Genomic DNA, 14,302 nt, shown 5'->3' with positions numbered 1-14,302 from the left:
AGGGCTTTGATAATCATCTAGAGGCCACAAAGTAAATATTACAAGTGATGAAAAATATCAATCTTTCTTTCACAGAGGTTTGTACGGCCTTTGTAACCAAACTTTGAACTTCATAACTATTACTAGCAAGTATTTCTCAAAGTGCAACTATACACAACTAAAAGATGCAACTGCATGAACAGTACAGCCATGTGAAGCTTTTAAATAATCTTCAGAGAGTGTCAGAGACATGTGGATTCAGCTTTTATTTTTTTAACCAGGATGTGTGTGTTGTGTTGCAAAATATTGTGAGGCGTCCTTGTTATTTTGTCTACACTTCCTGGGCTGTGATGATATGTAAACACATATCATGTATGGTATGTGTTTACATATCATCACTACCATGACTATGACAATATGTTGCCTGAAAGCATGACCTCAGTCAAACAGCAGGGACATGAAGTCAACCCTAACAGGTGGAGAGCGTCCCCTTGTGACAAAATATGGAAATTACACTTTTCATAAAACAATGCTGGGGTCTTTAAACCAGTGATGGAGGAAGCACTCAAATACTTCTCTTAAGTCAAAGTATTAACATCAAAGGGTTAAAAGTCCCATAGTCAAAGTTTTACTCACCTAAAAACATAAATAAATATATCCAGCAACATTTCTACTACTTACTTCAAAGTGTCAAAAGCGCTGCAACAGTGGCCCATTACAGAATGAGAGTTACAGGGACGTTTCACAATTTGCATTAGTCTATAATAGCAATTCAGTAATAACTATGTGCTTAACTAACAATGAATTAGTGTTAATTTTTCATTCCAAAACACAAAAGTACATTCACACGTTTTAAGGCACAGACTATATATTAAAAAAAAAAAAAAAATGAAACAAAACAAAGTAATTGCACATAAATTATTTTCCTTCAGGATGTATTCATCAGTGGATGAGTCTGGTACACTTGCAGGATCCCCATAAGCAGTGTTTGTTTTGTTGGCTTTTTTCCATGTTTTAAAACACATTTAATTACATCTAAGCCCTTTAAAATATATATTTTTTAAATGTTTGCACTGAAACAAACAACCTTCAACTTTGTTAGGGACAGACGAAACAGGAGGGGAGGGGACCATGTTGTGAATGGTTCCGGTCTGCGGTCAAATGGGCCGATACGGTCACTGGCTGGCTGGAACCATCCTAAACCCTGAGCCAAGTTTCTCGCCATGTGCGCCTCTCTATTGTGAGCGGGCAGCAGCTCCCTCTGCAGGGGGCACGGCTGCTGCTTAAAGGGACGTCCCGGACAGTGAGTTACTCTCACTAAGGTCCCCAGGATCAGACCTCAAAGTCCTGCCTGCTGAGTAATTCTGTCTCCGCTCTGCTCTCTGTCATCTGAGTCTGGCTCTCGACTTGTTTTAGTTAAAGAGCTACAGAAGACACCGCATGGTAAGTTTTCTATCAAAACTGTTTCCTGTATTTCCTCCTTTCTTACTTGAGGGGTCATTTGTTTTTTCCTTTGGTCTGCTTCTTTCTTTTAGTAGCCTACTAAACACTTTTTGTGAAGAAATTCTCTCTATATTTTGAGCACTAGTCACAATTTTTTGACTTAGACTAATATGATCAAGGTTTAATCCAGTATTTTTTTCTGGTATACATACATTTTCACTCTCACTCTCTATGTCTCAGTATTTTTGCAGTTTACTGGGCAAGATGAGACTGACCTTTGGGACTCTGCCCATCAAGGAGAACCCTTGTGCTTGTCTGTCTGGTGTCACTATTGGTCTGTGTCTTCTCACCCTCCTCCTGATGGCCTTCAGGGGCCGAAAGAGCCACCATCAAACCTCCCAACTGGACCAAACAAAATATCCCCCTCCTCCTGGCCCTACACCGTGGCCCCTTGTTGGCAATCTGCTCCAGATGGGGGACCAGATTCATCTTTCTCTAACACACTTGAGGCTCCAGTACGGTGATGTTTTCAAGGTATATGCAGTAAAATGTGTGAAATATTTTAAATGGGCAAAGGATTTTAAGAATTTGCTTATTCATTCAATAATTTGTTCATTCATCATTACAGATGCGTCTGGGCAGTTTGACTGTTGTGGTCCTGAGTGGATACACCACCATCAGACAGGCACTGGTTCGGCAGGGGGAAGCCTTTGCCGGGCGACCTGACCTTTTCACCTTTTCTGCTGTAGCCAACGGGACCAGTATGACCTTCAGTGAGAAGTATGGACCGGCGTGGATGCTCCATAAGAAGCTGTGTAAGAATGCCCTCAGGTCTTTCTCCCAGGCTGAGCCCAGGGGATCTGGTGCCACCTGCCTGTTGGAGGAGCATGTCTGTGCTGAGGCTGCTGAGATGGTGGAGGTGATTCGAGAGCAGGTTGCTGCTAAAGCAGAAATAGGCCAAGATATGACAGGTATAGATCCAGTGGTGCCCTTGGTTACCTCAGTAGCAAATGTTGTGTGCGCCCTCTGTTTTGGGAAAAGGTATGACTATAAAGACAAGGAGTTTCTCACTATTGTCCACATCAACAATGAGGTCCTAAGGATTTTTGCAGCTGGGAACCTGGCTGATTTTTTCCCTGTGTTTCGCTACTTTCCGAGTCCATCTCTGAGGAAGATGGTCCAGCACATTCACAGGATGAATGGATTCATGGAGAGGAGCATTGAGGAACACATCGACACCTTTGATAAGGTCAGGAGACTGATAGACATGCTGGTAGACCAGAATTGATATTGCAGGAGGAAAATGTAAAAGGAAATGCATAGTTACACATTAAAGGAGCCATTTGTAAGTTTTTGCTATTACTACATAGTCTTTGTTAGCATTCACAGCTGTTTACTTACCAGTCTAGAACAAATGTTGTGAGTTCAACATCAAACTTCATTCCTTTACTTACCAAGAGCTGTCCTCAGAGGTGGAAAGCAACGCCACTGTTAAGTCTTGTCTCTATCAAATCTTTTCTTCTACTGAGGTTATCACACTAACCAGCAAGCCCTGGCCCATCTAGTCACTTTCTGTAAACGCAACGATGGCCGAAGCTCTTGTCAAGCAACAATCCCCATCACCAACTCCCACCAGTCACTACCACCCGCACGAGGCAACACTGCAGGCATGAAGCTGGCCTTTGAATATCAGGACAACGTCTAATGCCAACGTTAATTTGACATAGAATACCTATGACAGCTGACGCTGATATTTTGTAGGGTTTAAGTTGTGTTGTTAAGCAACCAAAATCCAATGTCCTCCAAATGTCTGATGCCAAGATAATATTGACATTCTAGTCATGAGCAAAACCCGACCTCTAATAAACATCAGCAAAACATCACAATGTCAGTCAGCGAATGTTGGGTTTTGATGTCAGCCCGACTTCCGATGATGTTAGAGTGGTTAGAGTCAAATGTCTTTCTTGTGTTACACTGACGTCCAGTGCCAGGAGGCCACGACTTTCAGTGGCAGAGAAAACTTACAAATAGTCCCTTTGATGCAGTCACAGTAAAACTGAAAGCATTGTTGTTTTGCATGATGAGACATTACTGCATTTGTTGAGGAACAAAATCAGCTCCTCAGGATTTCAGGACGAAGTACATAACATATAACAAAACATGTTTGTATCCGTCCCATTATGTTTTTATTTTGGTTTTAGTATTGCACGATTGTTTGAGAGTTTTGAAGGACGCACAACAGAAAATAAATATTTCAAAGAAAAGGGCAAAAATTTCTCATGCCTACTAAGACCAGGCCTCCATAATGAGTGGTTAAACATTATACTGACTTACTGATCACTGGTTTAATTAATCTTATCTTGACCTTAGCCACAGCGCACAGTGACCACAAAATACAAGCAAAATATGGATGGCGTGTCTGTGTTGTTTTCTTTTTTTACTGTATGTCTGTCCCACTAATTTTCCACCCACTATTTAATCTGACATTGCAGTCATGCAGTAGTAGCTGTGAGGGCAACTGTAGCCAAAAAAATAACAAACAAGTTCCCTGGGAGGGACTTTTGTTCTTGTGCAGAGTAGCTAAAATGTTCGCACGCACTCTAATTAGGAATTAGCAACCCACTGGAAGACACGCGTCGTACCGTAACTGATTACTGTCTCTGCCCTAATTGTTGCTTTTAATTTTTGAACCTCTATTTCTGCAGAAACACAAATCACCCTATTGTTAATAAAGATGGTGTGATGCTTCAGTGATGACAAAGACAATGATTTAAGAAAGACATAACAGTCAAATGTTAAATTTTCTGTCATATTGTGTGTGTATATATATATATATACATATATATATATATATATATACATACATATATATATATATATATATATATATATATATATATATATATATGTGTATGTGTATGTGTATGTGTATATGTGTATATGTGTGTGTGTGTGTGTTCTTGTGATTTCAGAACTGTATTCGGGACATTACAGATGCTCTGATTGCACTTTGTGAGGACAGGGAAGAAAGTAAGGAGACGTCTGTGCTCTCCAACTCTCAGATCATTCACACTGTCATAGACATCTTTGGAGCAGGTTAGACACACTGGAAATCAATGATGTCTCACTTGATGATAAATACTGCTGGTAATGATATTAAACTGATCGTATTTTGTTGTTTGTGTTATTCTCAAGGATTTGACACCATCATTGCTGGTTTACAGTGGAGCCTGTTGTACCTCATCAAGTTTCCTCACATCCAGGACAGAATACACCAGGAGATAGGTACTGTCTTATGTTTTAACATGACAGATCTCTGCTATCCATGTTTTACAAAGTGTGCTGTGTTTCCATTTTTTATGTGTATACTAAGATAAACTTTTACCAGAAAGGGAGCCAGAGGGAGCCATAACCTATTACAGAGCAATACTGCATGTATCACATCAGAAGGGAAAGAATTCATGCAATGCTAAATAGTGAGGGCCTGTCCAGTGTCCGTTCTCATGAATGACTCAGACTCCAGAAATAGAAGGTTGCTCATTAATTATTTACACATCACTAATGAGAGAAGATTGTGTCTGGTAGTTTATTACTCATACAGCAAAACTATTAACTTCAGAGAAGAAGGTGTTACTTCACATACAGTAGATGTTAATATTTTATATACGAAACAGACACAGAGTCCAATAACAATGATCAAACTCATCTCATAAAATATATACCAAAAAGGATACATAAAGTTAAAAAGATGTTCTTGAGGACACAAACACGTGAAAAATGTATTTCTGTAATAAATTTATCATCATCACAGGAGAAACCAGGTATATATGATGTCTGTTAGGAAGTATCAACATTTCAGGCAGAATAGACATAATAAAGATCCAACAATGGCCAACCCGAGTGCTCTTCCCGAACAGACAGAATCTGACAGCCACGGGAGAATCTCACAAAAGATCAGTCCAATTTGCTGATGCCAGAACTACTTTTGAAATGGGCTGACAGAACTGGTGCTGTCTGTTCTGAGGCACGTTGCATTTTCACAGAGACAGAGACAGAGAGAAAGAGAGAGAGAGAGAGGGAGAGAGGGAGAGGGAGACACTAAGAGAAGACAGAATGAATCAGAACGAGAGAGGGAGGCACAAACAACCAGAGAAAGAAAGGTTAGAGAGTTGTTCCAGTCTGACACAAAAGCAGTAACACGCAAGGCACTGAACACAAATTGTCTAACATTCTTCACATACTCATCACTTGAATCAAACTTGGATTAATACAATTAAACGACTGGGAAGCCTTCAGTCTATTTTTTACAGCAGGTTCACAGCGTCACTGGAAACCTTATTAGTGAACGAGTGAGAGCAATATTTTTGATGTGCGTGTTCATGAAATGTGAGAAACTCAAAGAAGACAACATTTGAACATTTGAACATTTTAATGATCGTGCACTTATATCAGTTATATCAGAAATATATTAATTAGCTATAGAGTGGTAAAGTAGTTTGATGCCATTGTAGACCCCAACTTCAAGGGCTCTACTGGCCAGCCTCTGACTTTAACCTGCGTCCCAGTTGAGGAGCTACATCCCCTGCATTATGTCGAGTTTGAAGTCCCTCAACAGACTTAATATTCTCAAACCCAAACAAACTGTGATGCAGATTATGCTCGGAATAATTATCTGTCTTTGATAGCCTATCCATCCTGTTAAACAAAAACATCTAATTCTACCACTTGTGCAAACTCAGTTCCCTATTGATTTCTAATGGGTTTGGTGTTTTTTTTTCTTTTGTAGATGAGCACATTGGCAAAACCAGACTGCCCAAGTTTTCAGATAAGCCCAACATGCCATTCATGGAGTCATTCATATATGAAGTGTTTCGTCATGCTTCCTATGTACCTTTCACAATACCTCACTGGTAAGACAAAATGTTTGTGTACAGTAAATCTCAGGTTGTATGTATTGTTGTTAATGCAGTCCTCACCTTTTCTCTCTTTTAGTACTACAAGAAACATCACCCTGAATGGATATTTCATTCCAAAAGACACATGCGTCTTCATCAACCAGTATCAAGTCAATCATGACATGTGAGTGGCCACGAGCAACCATCACTCACTTAATTATCACTTTAAATTTGACTTTAATAAGACATGCGACTGTGTGGGTAAAGAGTTAAGTAAGCTGGTCTCTATCAGCTGATAAGAATCTGTTTTTTTTGTTTTATTGCTTTAATGATCTTTTTGTTTCTCACGATTTCCCAGTGATCTTTGGGGTGACCCAGACACATTTCGGCCTGAACGCTTCCTGGGCCCATCAGGACACCTAAACAAGGAGCTGACGGAAAAGGTTCTCATCTTTGGCATGGGGAAGAGACGCTGTCTTGGTGATGGATTTGCACGCTTGGAGATGTTTGTCTTTCTCACCACGCTGCTCCACGGGCTGCGGATTGAAAATGTTCCAGGGCAGAAGCTGGATCTCAGCACTGATTTTGGTCTAACTATGAAACCACGTCCATACAGAATCACCATCAGCTCGAGGTTTTAGATCCTCAAAAGTCAAATGATGCTCTGTGTGAATGTTTTGGAATATCACCACACAAATACTAATTATTACTCTTCTTAGCCACCATTTTTGGGTAACCTTCTTAACACCACTCATTATACCTTGTTCATAGACTGGAGGTTTTGTTTTGGAAAATGGACTCAAACTCATAAGCACACACATAAACAAAAGAGGGATATACTATATGTATGAATGTGTTTCTAAGATACTGAAAAATAGAGAGAATAGCATTGAATATGAACTGACTTTTTTGTTTGGTGAGGGTCATTCAAAGTGCTTCTGTGCCTATACTTTGAAAGGGTCCCTCTGCCTTCCCGTCCCACTACATTAAAAATGAAACTAGCTTGGAAACAGCGACTCATTAAAAGTCTTAATCTTAAGTTATTAGTTACAGTTAAACACTGAGGGAGGGTGTTTCAGATTGGTGATCAGCACTTCAGGCCTAAAACTGTGTTCATGCAGGGTTCATCCTCGCTCTCGCTGGCCCTTATCTCCCCTTCCTTGTTTCAACTTTTCTCCTATCTCCTCCTCATCTGTTAGATTCTCTTTCATCTTCTCATCCCCCTCATGTCCTCATCTTCCTCCTGTCTTTATCCCCCTTCTGTGGCTCCCCCTCTTCTTTTACTGAAGCTTCAAGGCAAACACTGTCGAGCTAACTCATCTGCTCCCATCTCCAAAGTCTCTCCCAGTGGTTCTTGGGGGAATGACGCAAAAGTATATATTAAGACATTTTGAACCTCCTCCTCCTCTCCCATCAGTATTGTGACCTCCCACACACTCTGATTAGATACAGTCCCAGACATCTTTGAGAGAGTTAAAGAGGACAGCAAAGTGTGAAATCAGGCAGTTCTATTTTTATAACCTAAATGTAAAGTAGCATGGCAGTTTGTGTTTGAACAAGAGGGGAATCGGACAGAATTACTCTACTTATTCATGACATTACACTCTGTTTTAAACGTTCATATATCCAGGAGAAGTCTGCTTGCTCATGTTCTTTTTCAGCAGTGTCCTACCTGTAAACTATATTTTACAGAAACAGCCTCTAGTGTTCACCGGTGAATCGTTGAACAGTAGAAGGTTAAATCTGCCCCAAGGATTCAAACTGGCAACCCTCTGGTTGTAGCCTTCACCAATTTCTTGGATGCCCAGGAATGGTTTTAAAAACCCCTCCAATGAAAATCAAGCTTTGAGCCAAGGTTGAGTATTTCCACCTTGGAACTGCAGTGACAGACCCAAAAAACGGATTCAGACAGCCTAGGTTTCACATACCTAAGGAACCAACTCATCAACTTGGGGTGGGCATTTCCACAGCATTACACCATCACGTACCTCTGACACCCATTATGCTACGTAAAAGTAGGTGTAGATAATTGCCTGTATTTTACAAGCTAAGTTAGCTAAGGTAGCCCAATCAGAACTGGCAGTCAGAACCAATGTATATCTAACATTTGTCTGACTCATCGGATTCAGACTTTTGGTATAAGTCTTCTCCTGGCTGCATGTCTCCTTTTCTATGGGAAACAACAGCCTCCAAGCTAGCAACCTACACATAGAAAATGGCAACATTCGATGAAGATTTATATTGTGCAATCACACAGTAGATATACCTCTTTTACTATTTTTGTGGCATTTTCTTTGCAGGGAATTAATAACCATTTTAATGATAGTGCCATAAGAGAAAGCTGATTGGTGCAGCCAGTCCATTCTCTACCACTAACACAGCACTGTAGAGATAGATCTGGCTATAAACCAGAGAAACACAGTTGTTTTTTTAAAAAAATGGTTTCCATTTTTATTTACAAAAAAGCTAAACAAACAAACAAAAAAAATTATGAAACATTAATAAACTCAGAGTTGTCAACTAAAAAACACTATGATGATGGAGGAACATGGTGCAGTCCAGTTGGTAATAAACACCATCATTTTAACAGGTCTGATGGGGCTGGGACTCATTTTGATGCAGCAACCCCCACTAACTGGTAACTCAAAGAAAACTGAATAACGTTTTTGAGAAGTGTGTGCACTTCAAATACATAGTTATACAGTAAAAAAAATGCTAATAAAACTCTATGTTATATCAAACCAAAATGTGTCCAATTATTTATCTGTTTGTATATGTGGATTTTGAGTGTCACACTAAAAGAGAAAGACTTTTAGACTAGGTAAATGAAGCAGGTGAGAATAATTACCACTGTGGCTTTTGGTTCAATGTGTGGCTGCTGGTACCTTCACTGTCCAGAATGGTGCATGTGCAGAATTTGACAATAGGAGGCTGTTTTCACATTCATCCACTGAAGAACAATATTTGCATAATACAAGATTTTGTTGGTGTTTCAATGAGTAGAATTTTTAAACTAATAATTTGGTAAATAATTTTTTTGTGGAAACACCTTATCAAACACACACTATTATCCAAAGCAAAAATATTTTTTCTATGTCTTAAAACACTTCTGAATGTTGAATCACCTCTTGCACAGATTAACTCAGAGCACTAAATCTCAGTGGACTGGGCTCAAAAAGACACTGAAATAACCTGCACCCCATCACATCTACACCGCAGTCACCTGTGGACACCAACATGAAGTCATTGTCATAGTTTCACCACCTTGTTTGATTTTTAATAAAAAAGAAACTTCTGAATGTTGAATCACCTCTTGCACAGATTAGCTCAGAGCACTAAATCTCAGTGGACTGGGCTCTCATCATCAGTTGATAATGTCAGCAGGCTTTGTTAACTTTTTAATATATTTTAAAATGGAAAAGTAGACAAGTAATAGTGAAATAGCTGGAACTTATAGCCTATAATATGTGTTTTTTCATTAAATCGTCTTCAGATAAAAGCATTAGAATAATCAAGTTGTCAGCTTCTAACAGTGCCTTTGTGTGATGCATATGATGTGTGTAGTGAAACATGCGACATGAAAATAAAAAACAAAATGCTTAACCTCTGTGTTGCACTTGTAACATTTCTATTTCCAAGGTAACCTTGTCATTTAAATCTTATTGTAGAAGTCCGATAACTCAGATTGTCCAACTATATACTCACAGAAGTCATATAGTGACTGCAGTCATTAACTGTATGAATGCATTATTTGCCTGTGGGTGGCTATGTATGCAAACCATTTACAATGAACTGGTTTGTGTTGATTGATTAACAAAACACACCCAGAGGATGAGACTTCAGCCCCCTCATCAACCCTGTTCCCTCTCCATGTGCTCTCTGTTGCAGTCTGTGTCTTTGTCCCTCACTTTGTTCTAGTCCACAGAGCTCACAGTATGATAGCAACGATGGCCATCATTAAAGAATAACAAATCACAGTGAACATGTGCTGAGTGGCCTCTGATCTAAAGCAGCCAATAAAGCACAGCACGCAAAGCTAGGAATCATGGCTCTAATGTGGCATAACAAAGACAGGCACTTGTGGGGCTTGCGGTATTGATTAAAAATGCTGAGCAATGAAGATCGGGCCCAAATGCATACAAAAGACAGCCTACTTATAGAAACTGTTAACCCCCATCAGCACTGAAATGACATCCTCTCTCAAACTATTTCTGTTTGAAGCCTTGAATCTGTTGTGACCGTTTTAGTCAGAGCCAAGGCCTGGAGTGTAACACCAACAAACCAATAAACAGCAGTATAAATCTCTTTATGACTCCTCAATTAAATTTTTGCCTTTTTCACATGGATGTCTCCATGAAACAGCAGTACATGCACATTTAATGGGAACCTCAGATGTCTTCTTCATTTGATATATTAATGCCTATAAATGACAAAATACATACATTTTCCCTGCAAACTTTGGCACCTTTTAAACAGTGTCCTAAAAGTTGCCTTTACCTTCTATCATTAAGGTCTAATTTTTGCCCGCTAGAACAGGGCCTTTTTTTGCGCCCATTCCCAGTCATGGGATCTGACCCTGCAACAGTATAGGGACTGATCATGGGCCCTGGAGACTGAACATCTCAGCCTCTAATGGGCTACAAACTTGTTGCCTTTTACCACATACAATAGAAGTGCAAACTGAAAGACCAACTGACTTTATGTTTGCCTATTCAGTTACACGTGGGGCCCTGTGGGCAGGCAGCACCCATTAACAAACTGCACGCAATCCCCTGAATGCCACTTTCAGTGCTCCTATGGTGGCATCACCCATCCCTCCATGTGACCAAATATTTAAATGACTTAAAATACTGTATATTCTAGTTCAGACCTATTTGCAGCGTAAGCATACAAGATACCAGAAATAGTCCACACAATCCTATTTCACCACTTCACTGCACTATTGTGCACAATGTGCAATATAGTCCAGTTCAAACGTCCTCCTCTTCCACTGTCTGTCCTGACCTCAGCTTCATGATCATCTATCAGAGAAAAAAATGGAAAACAGAAATAAAGTGAGGGTGACTGTTTCAATTAAGCAATCAATTTCTTTAATCTTTATTCTAAATATAGATTTGTGTTCTTGACACTGCTGTAACGGATTATATGACATATACCTCTTTGAGCTGGGCAATCTCTTTGCTTTCCACATTCCTCTGAGCATTGTTGGTTATGGTCTTCACTCTTGTTGCGTAACTGGAAGGTTCAGGAAGTTCGGGTGTTATTCAGGAGTTTGTTAGCATTCAAATAAATGATAAGGAATTCACTCTCTCTCTCTTTGTTTCTTACATGAGAGATGTGAGAGTCTCATCAAGGTTGCATTCTGAAGGAGAAATGTTGACAATCATTAGGGTTTTGGCATTGCCACCCAGGGAGTCCTGCATCACCTGAGGGAGATGAAAAGCACGGGTCAGATTTGGCTGATCTAGCATGACCACACAAAAGAAATCACATGCAACTTAATGTTCATTGCTGCAATTTTTATAATTTGTGTCTGAAGTCAAAAAAGTCTGTTGTGAAAGTTTACTGGTTTTTATGATTACCTGTGTCAGCTTGCTATTCCTGTATGGTACATGGGGCAGTTCAGCAGACAAGGCTGAGATCACATCACCCAGGGCACTCAGAGACTTGTTGATGGAGTTGGCCTCCTGTGGAGGAGAGGAGAATTTAAAGAAGCCATTAGAAATATCAGTCATCCTCACTGTTGATTGATGGGCCAGTCAAAACATAATATACACGCAAACCTTCAGCTGGTGGTCCTTGGCACCCGTCTTGGCTGCTCTTTCACTGCCTGCCAGGTCCACGAGGCTCAGCTTCCCAGTGCTCACGCTCCCATTGGTCTGGTTTCTGCTCTCCACCATGATGCCAACAATGAGATGGGAACGGGAGCTCTCCACATTCATCTCTTGTGAAACATACACCAAAAAAAAAAAAAAAATTCTCTCAAATAAACCTCAGAAATTACCAATTAGTTGAGATTAGGGCTACAATTATTTTCACTACTAATCATCATTTTAGATTAACTGATCAGTAGTTTGTCTGAATTGCCTGTTCTCTCTGTGATACATGACTTGACTTAATGATTGTATAGAAATATAGTTGCAGATTATATTTCGAATGATCAACAAATCAATTAATCATCTAATCATTTCAGCTTTTATCAAGTTGTTTTTGATTAAGGTGAAAAATAGAATAATTTCCTATAAAAATGTTTTGTACCATCCTTCTTTCCATAATAGATAGTGTGTGAGCTTCTTACAAATTTGTCAGTATCCTCTGTCAATAGACTGTATTTGTAATTGTTAGTATTATTTTTGTACTTCTTAGTGGCCTAGCTCTGCATTATTAAAACAACAGTTGTATCCTGTACTGACTCTGATGACCTGTGTGCACCCATATAACATTGTTGCTGATTCACAGTTTGGCTGCTCTGCCACTCACCATCCAGTCCAATAAACCTGATGTACCCCTCATACTGACTGTAACTAACACGATTAATCCAAACCATTTAGCAGGACACCGTTTGAACTGGCCGGTACAGCACGGAACAGAGAACTCACTGGTGGCAGAGATGTGTCGGTTGGCGCAGGCCTGCTGGAACAGAGCGTAGAGCTCCTGGGCACTGGAAGCTTCCTTTGTCTCTGCTCCTTGGGCGAACACAACCCCCTTTCTGTTCCTCTTGATCTCCACCCGCTTTGCCTGCCCATGGGACTGGGGCTGTGCATGGGCCTCACCGGACAGGCTCACAAAGAGGTCCTGCAGCCTGTCGTTGTACAGCTCCAGCATATAGGCCGAAACCTGAGGTGGAAGGATGAAGACGCACAGGAAGGAGGAGGAGGGAAGGGGCAGAGAAGGATAAAGGGGAGGCAGACAAGAGCAGAGGGATGATGTGAGGTTCTCATAAGTCAAGTAAAATCTAAGATCTTTCCTCCAGTAAGATCTAATTACAGTGGTAATACACTGGCTGTTACCTTGAAGTCGAATTTGGCACTATTCTCCCGTATGATATCAAATATGGCATTAAAAGATCTCGGCATGATCCCGGGGTTCTTCTGTTCCTTGTCTCCCACCATGGTGAAAGTCTTCCCTGAGCCCGTCTGGCCGTATGCAAAGATGCAGACGTTGTAACCATCAATAGCTGACTGGATCAGTCTGTGGGGAAAATATTTCTGAGCTGACAACTTTATAACATCTGTAGATTGTTGGATTACAGGCATCTCCGGGGGCGTCCATCCCTGTGATACATTAGATTACTTAAATAATTGTACCTTTACTTCAGGTTGAATAAGCACAACTATCAGAAACTACTTTACAAATAAATTTATGGTGGATCAAAAGAGGCACATTTGGTGCCCATTATGTGCTATGGTAAATGTGTTAATATACTGTATATGTAAGAACAATCCCCCTCACCTATTGGTGTCATGAAACAAGTCTTCCTGTGAGGCTTCAGCACTAAACACCTTGTCAAACTGAAACTCCCTCAGCCCACGAGGGGTTTCCACGGTGACAGAATACTCGTCTATTTTATCCACAACTACAGTGCCACCCTGCGCAGCCTCGGTTCGGGTCACTGGTCGAATCCGACAAAACACTCGGATTTTACCTATGGGACAAAAAATTAGACGTGAATCATTAATAATATCGAAAAAGTGAGGGTTGAACTGAGAAGGCCTCACTTTTTGTTGTTTACTTTCATGAATTAACACTGAATGCTGGCAAATTTGTACCTTTCATATCTTCCACCATATTGTAGTACTTCTTCCTCAGTGTCCTTTCTGAAGTGTAGTTCTCAATTATTTTCTTTTTCTCTTCTTTTATTTGCTTTAGCTTGAGAGAAAGGCATGGTAACACACAGGTAAAATTCCTTAATAATCCTAAATATTTTACTTCATGCATGTGGAAACGTCAGTGGACTGGCTACAATATACTCTAGGTGTTGATTC

The 14,302-nt window shown here is 40.2% G+C and overlaps 2 protein-coding genes across 2 annotated transcripts; one reads left to right on the top strand and one right to left on the bottom strand.

Annotated features, from left to right (window-relative positions):
- The first annotated feature begins 1,140 nt into the window (after positions 1 to 1,140).
- cyp1d1 (cytochrome P450, family 1, subfamily D, polypeptide 1) lies at positions 1,141 to 8,857 on the top strand. The gene is made up of 8 exons (XM_071482450.1): positions 1,141 to 1,422; positions 1,663 to 1,956; positions 2,051 to 2,671; positions 4,395 to 4,518; positions 4,618 to 4,707; positions 6,209 to 6,332; positions 6,415 to 6,501; positions 6,676 to 8,857. Exons 1-8 carry the CDS (start codon positions 1,420 to 1,422, stop codon positions 6,956 to 6,958), a joined length of 1,626 nt encoding a protein of 541 aa, XP_071338551.1. The 5' UTR covers positions 1,141 to 1,419; the 3' UTR covers positions 6,959 to 8,857.
- On the bottom strand, positions 8,832 to 14,302 carry LOC139623846 (uncharacterized). The gene is made up of 9 exons (XM_071482440.1): positions 14,087 to 14,302; positions 13,770 to 13,962; positions 13,328 to 13,508; positions 12,917 to 13,154; positions 12,101 to 12,261; positions 11,900 to 12,004; positions 11,646 to 11,743; positions 11,474 to 11,552; positions 8,832 to 11,338 (listed from the first exon to the last, which is right to left on the bottom strand). The coding sequence occupies exons 1-9, from the start codon at positions 14,253 to 14,255 to the stop codon at positions 11,288 to 11,290; spliced, it is 1,275 nt and encodes a 424-aa protein (XP_071338541.1). The 5' UTR covers positions 14,256 to 14,302; the 3' UTR covers positions 8,832 to 11,287.

The sequence above is a fragment of the Trachinotus anak genome, unplaced genomic scaffold (assembly GCF_046630095.1).
Source record: "Trachinotus anak isolate AG129_WGS33_773 ecotype Australia unplaced genomic scaffold, CSIRO_AGI_Tana_v1 ptg000008l, whole genome shotgun sequence".
Lineage (NCBI taxonomy): Eukaryota > Metazoa > Chordata > Actinopteri > Carangiformes > Carangidae > Trachinotus > Trachinotus anak.
The sequence above is the reverse complement of the archived record's forward strand: the minus strand, read 5'-3'. Positions and strand labels throughout refer to the sequence as shown.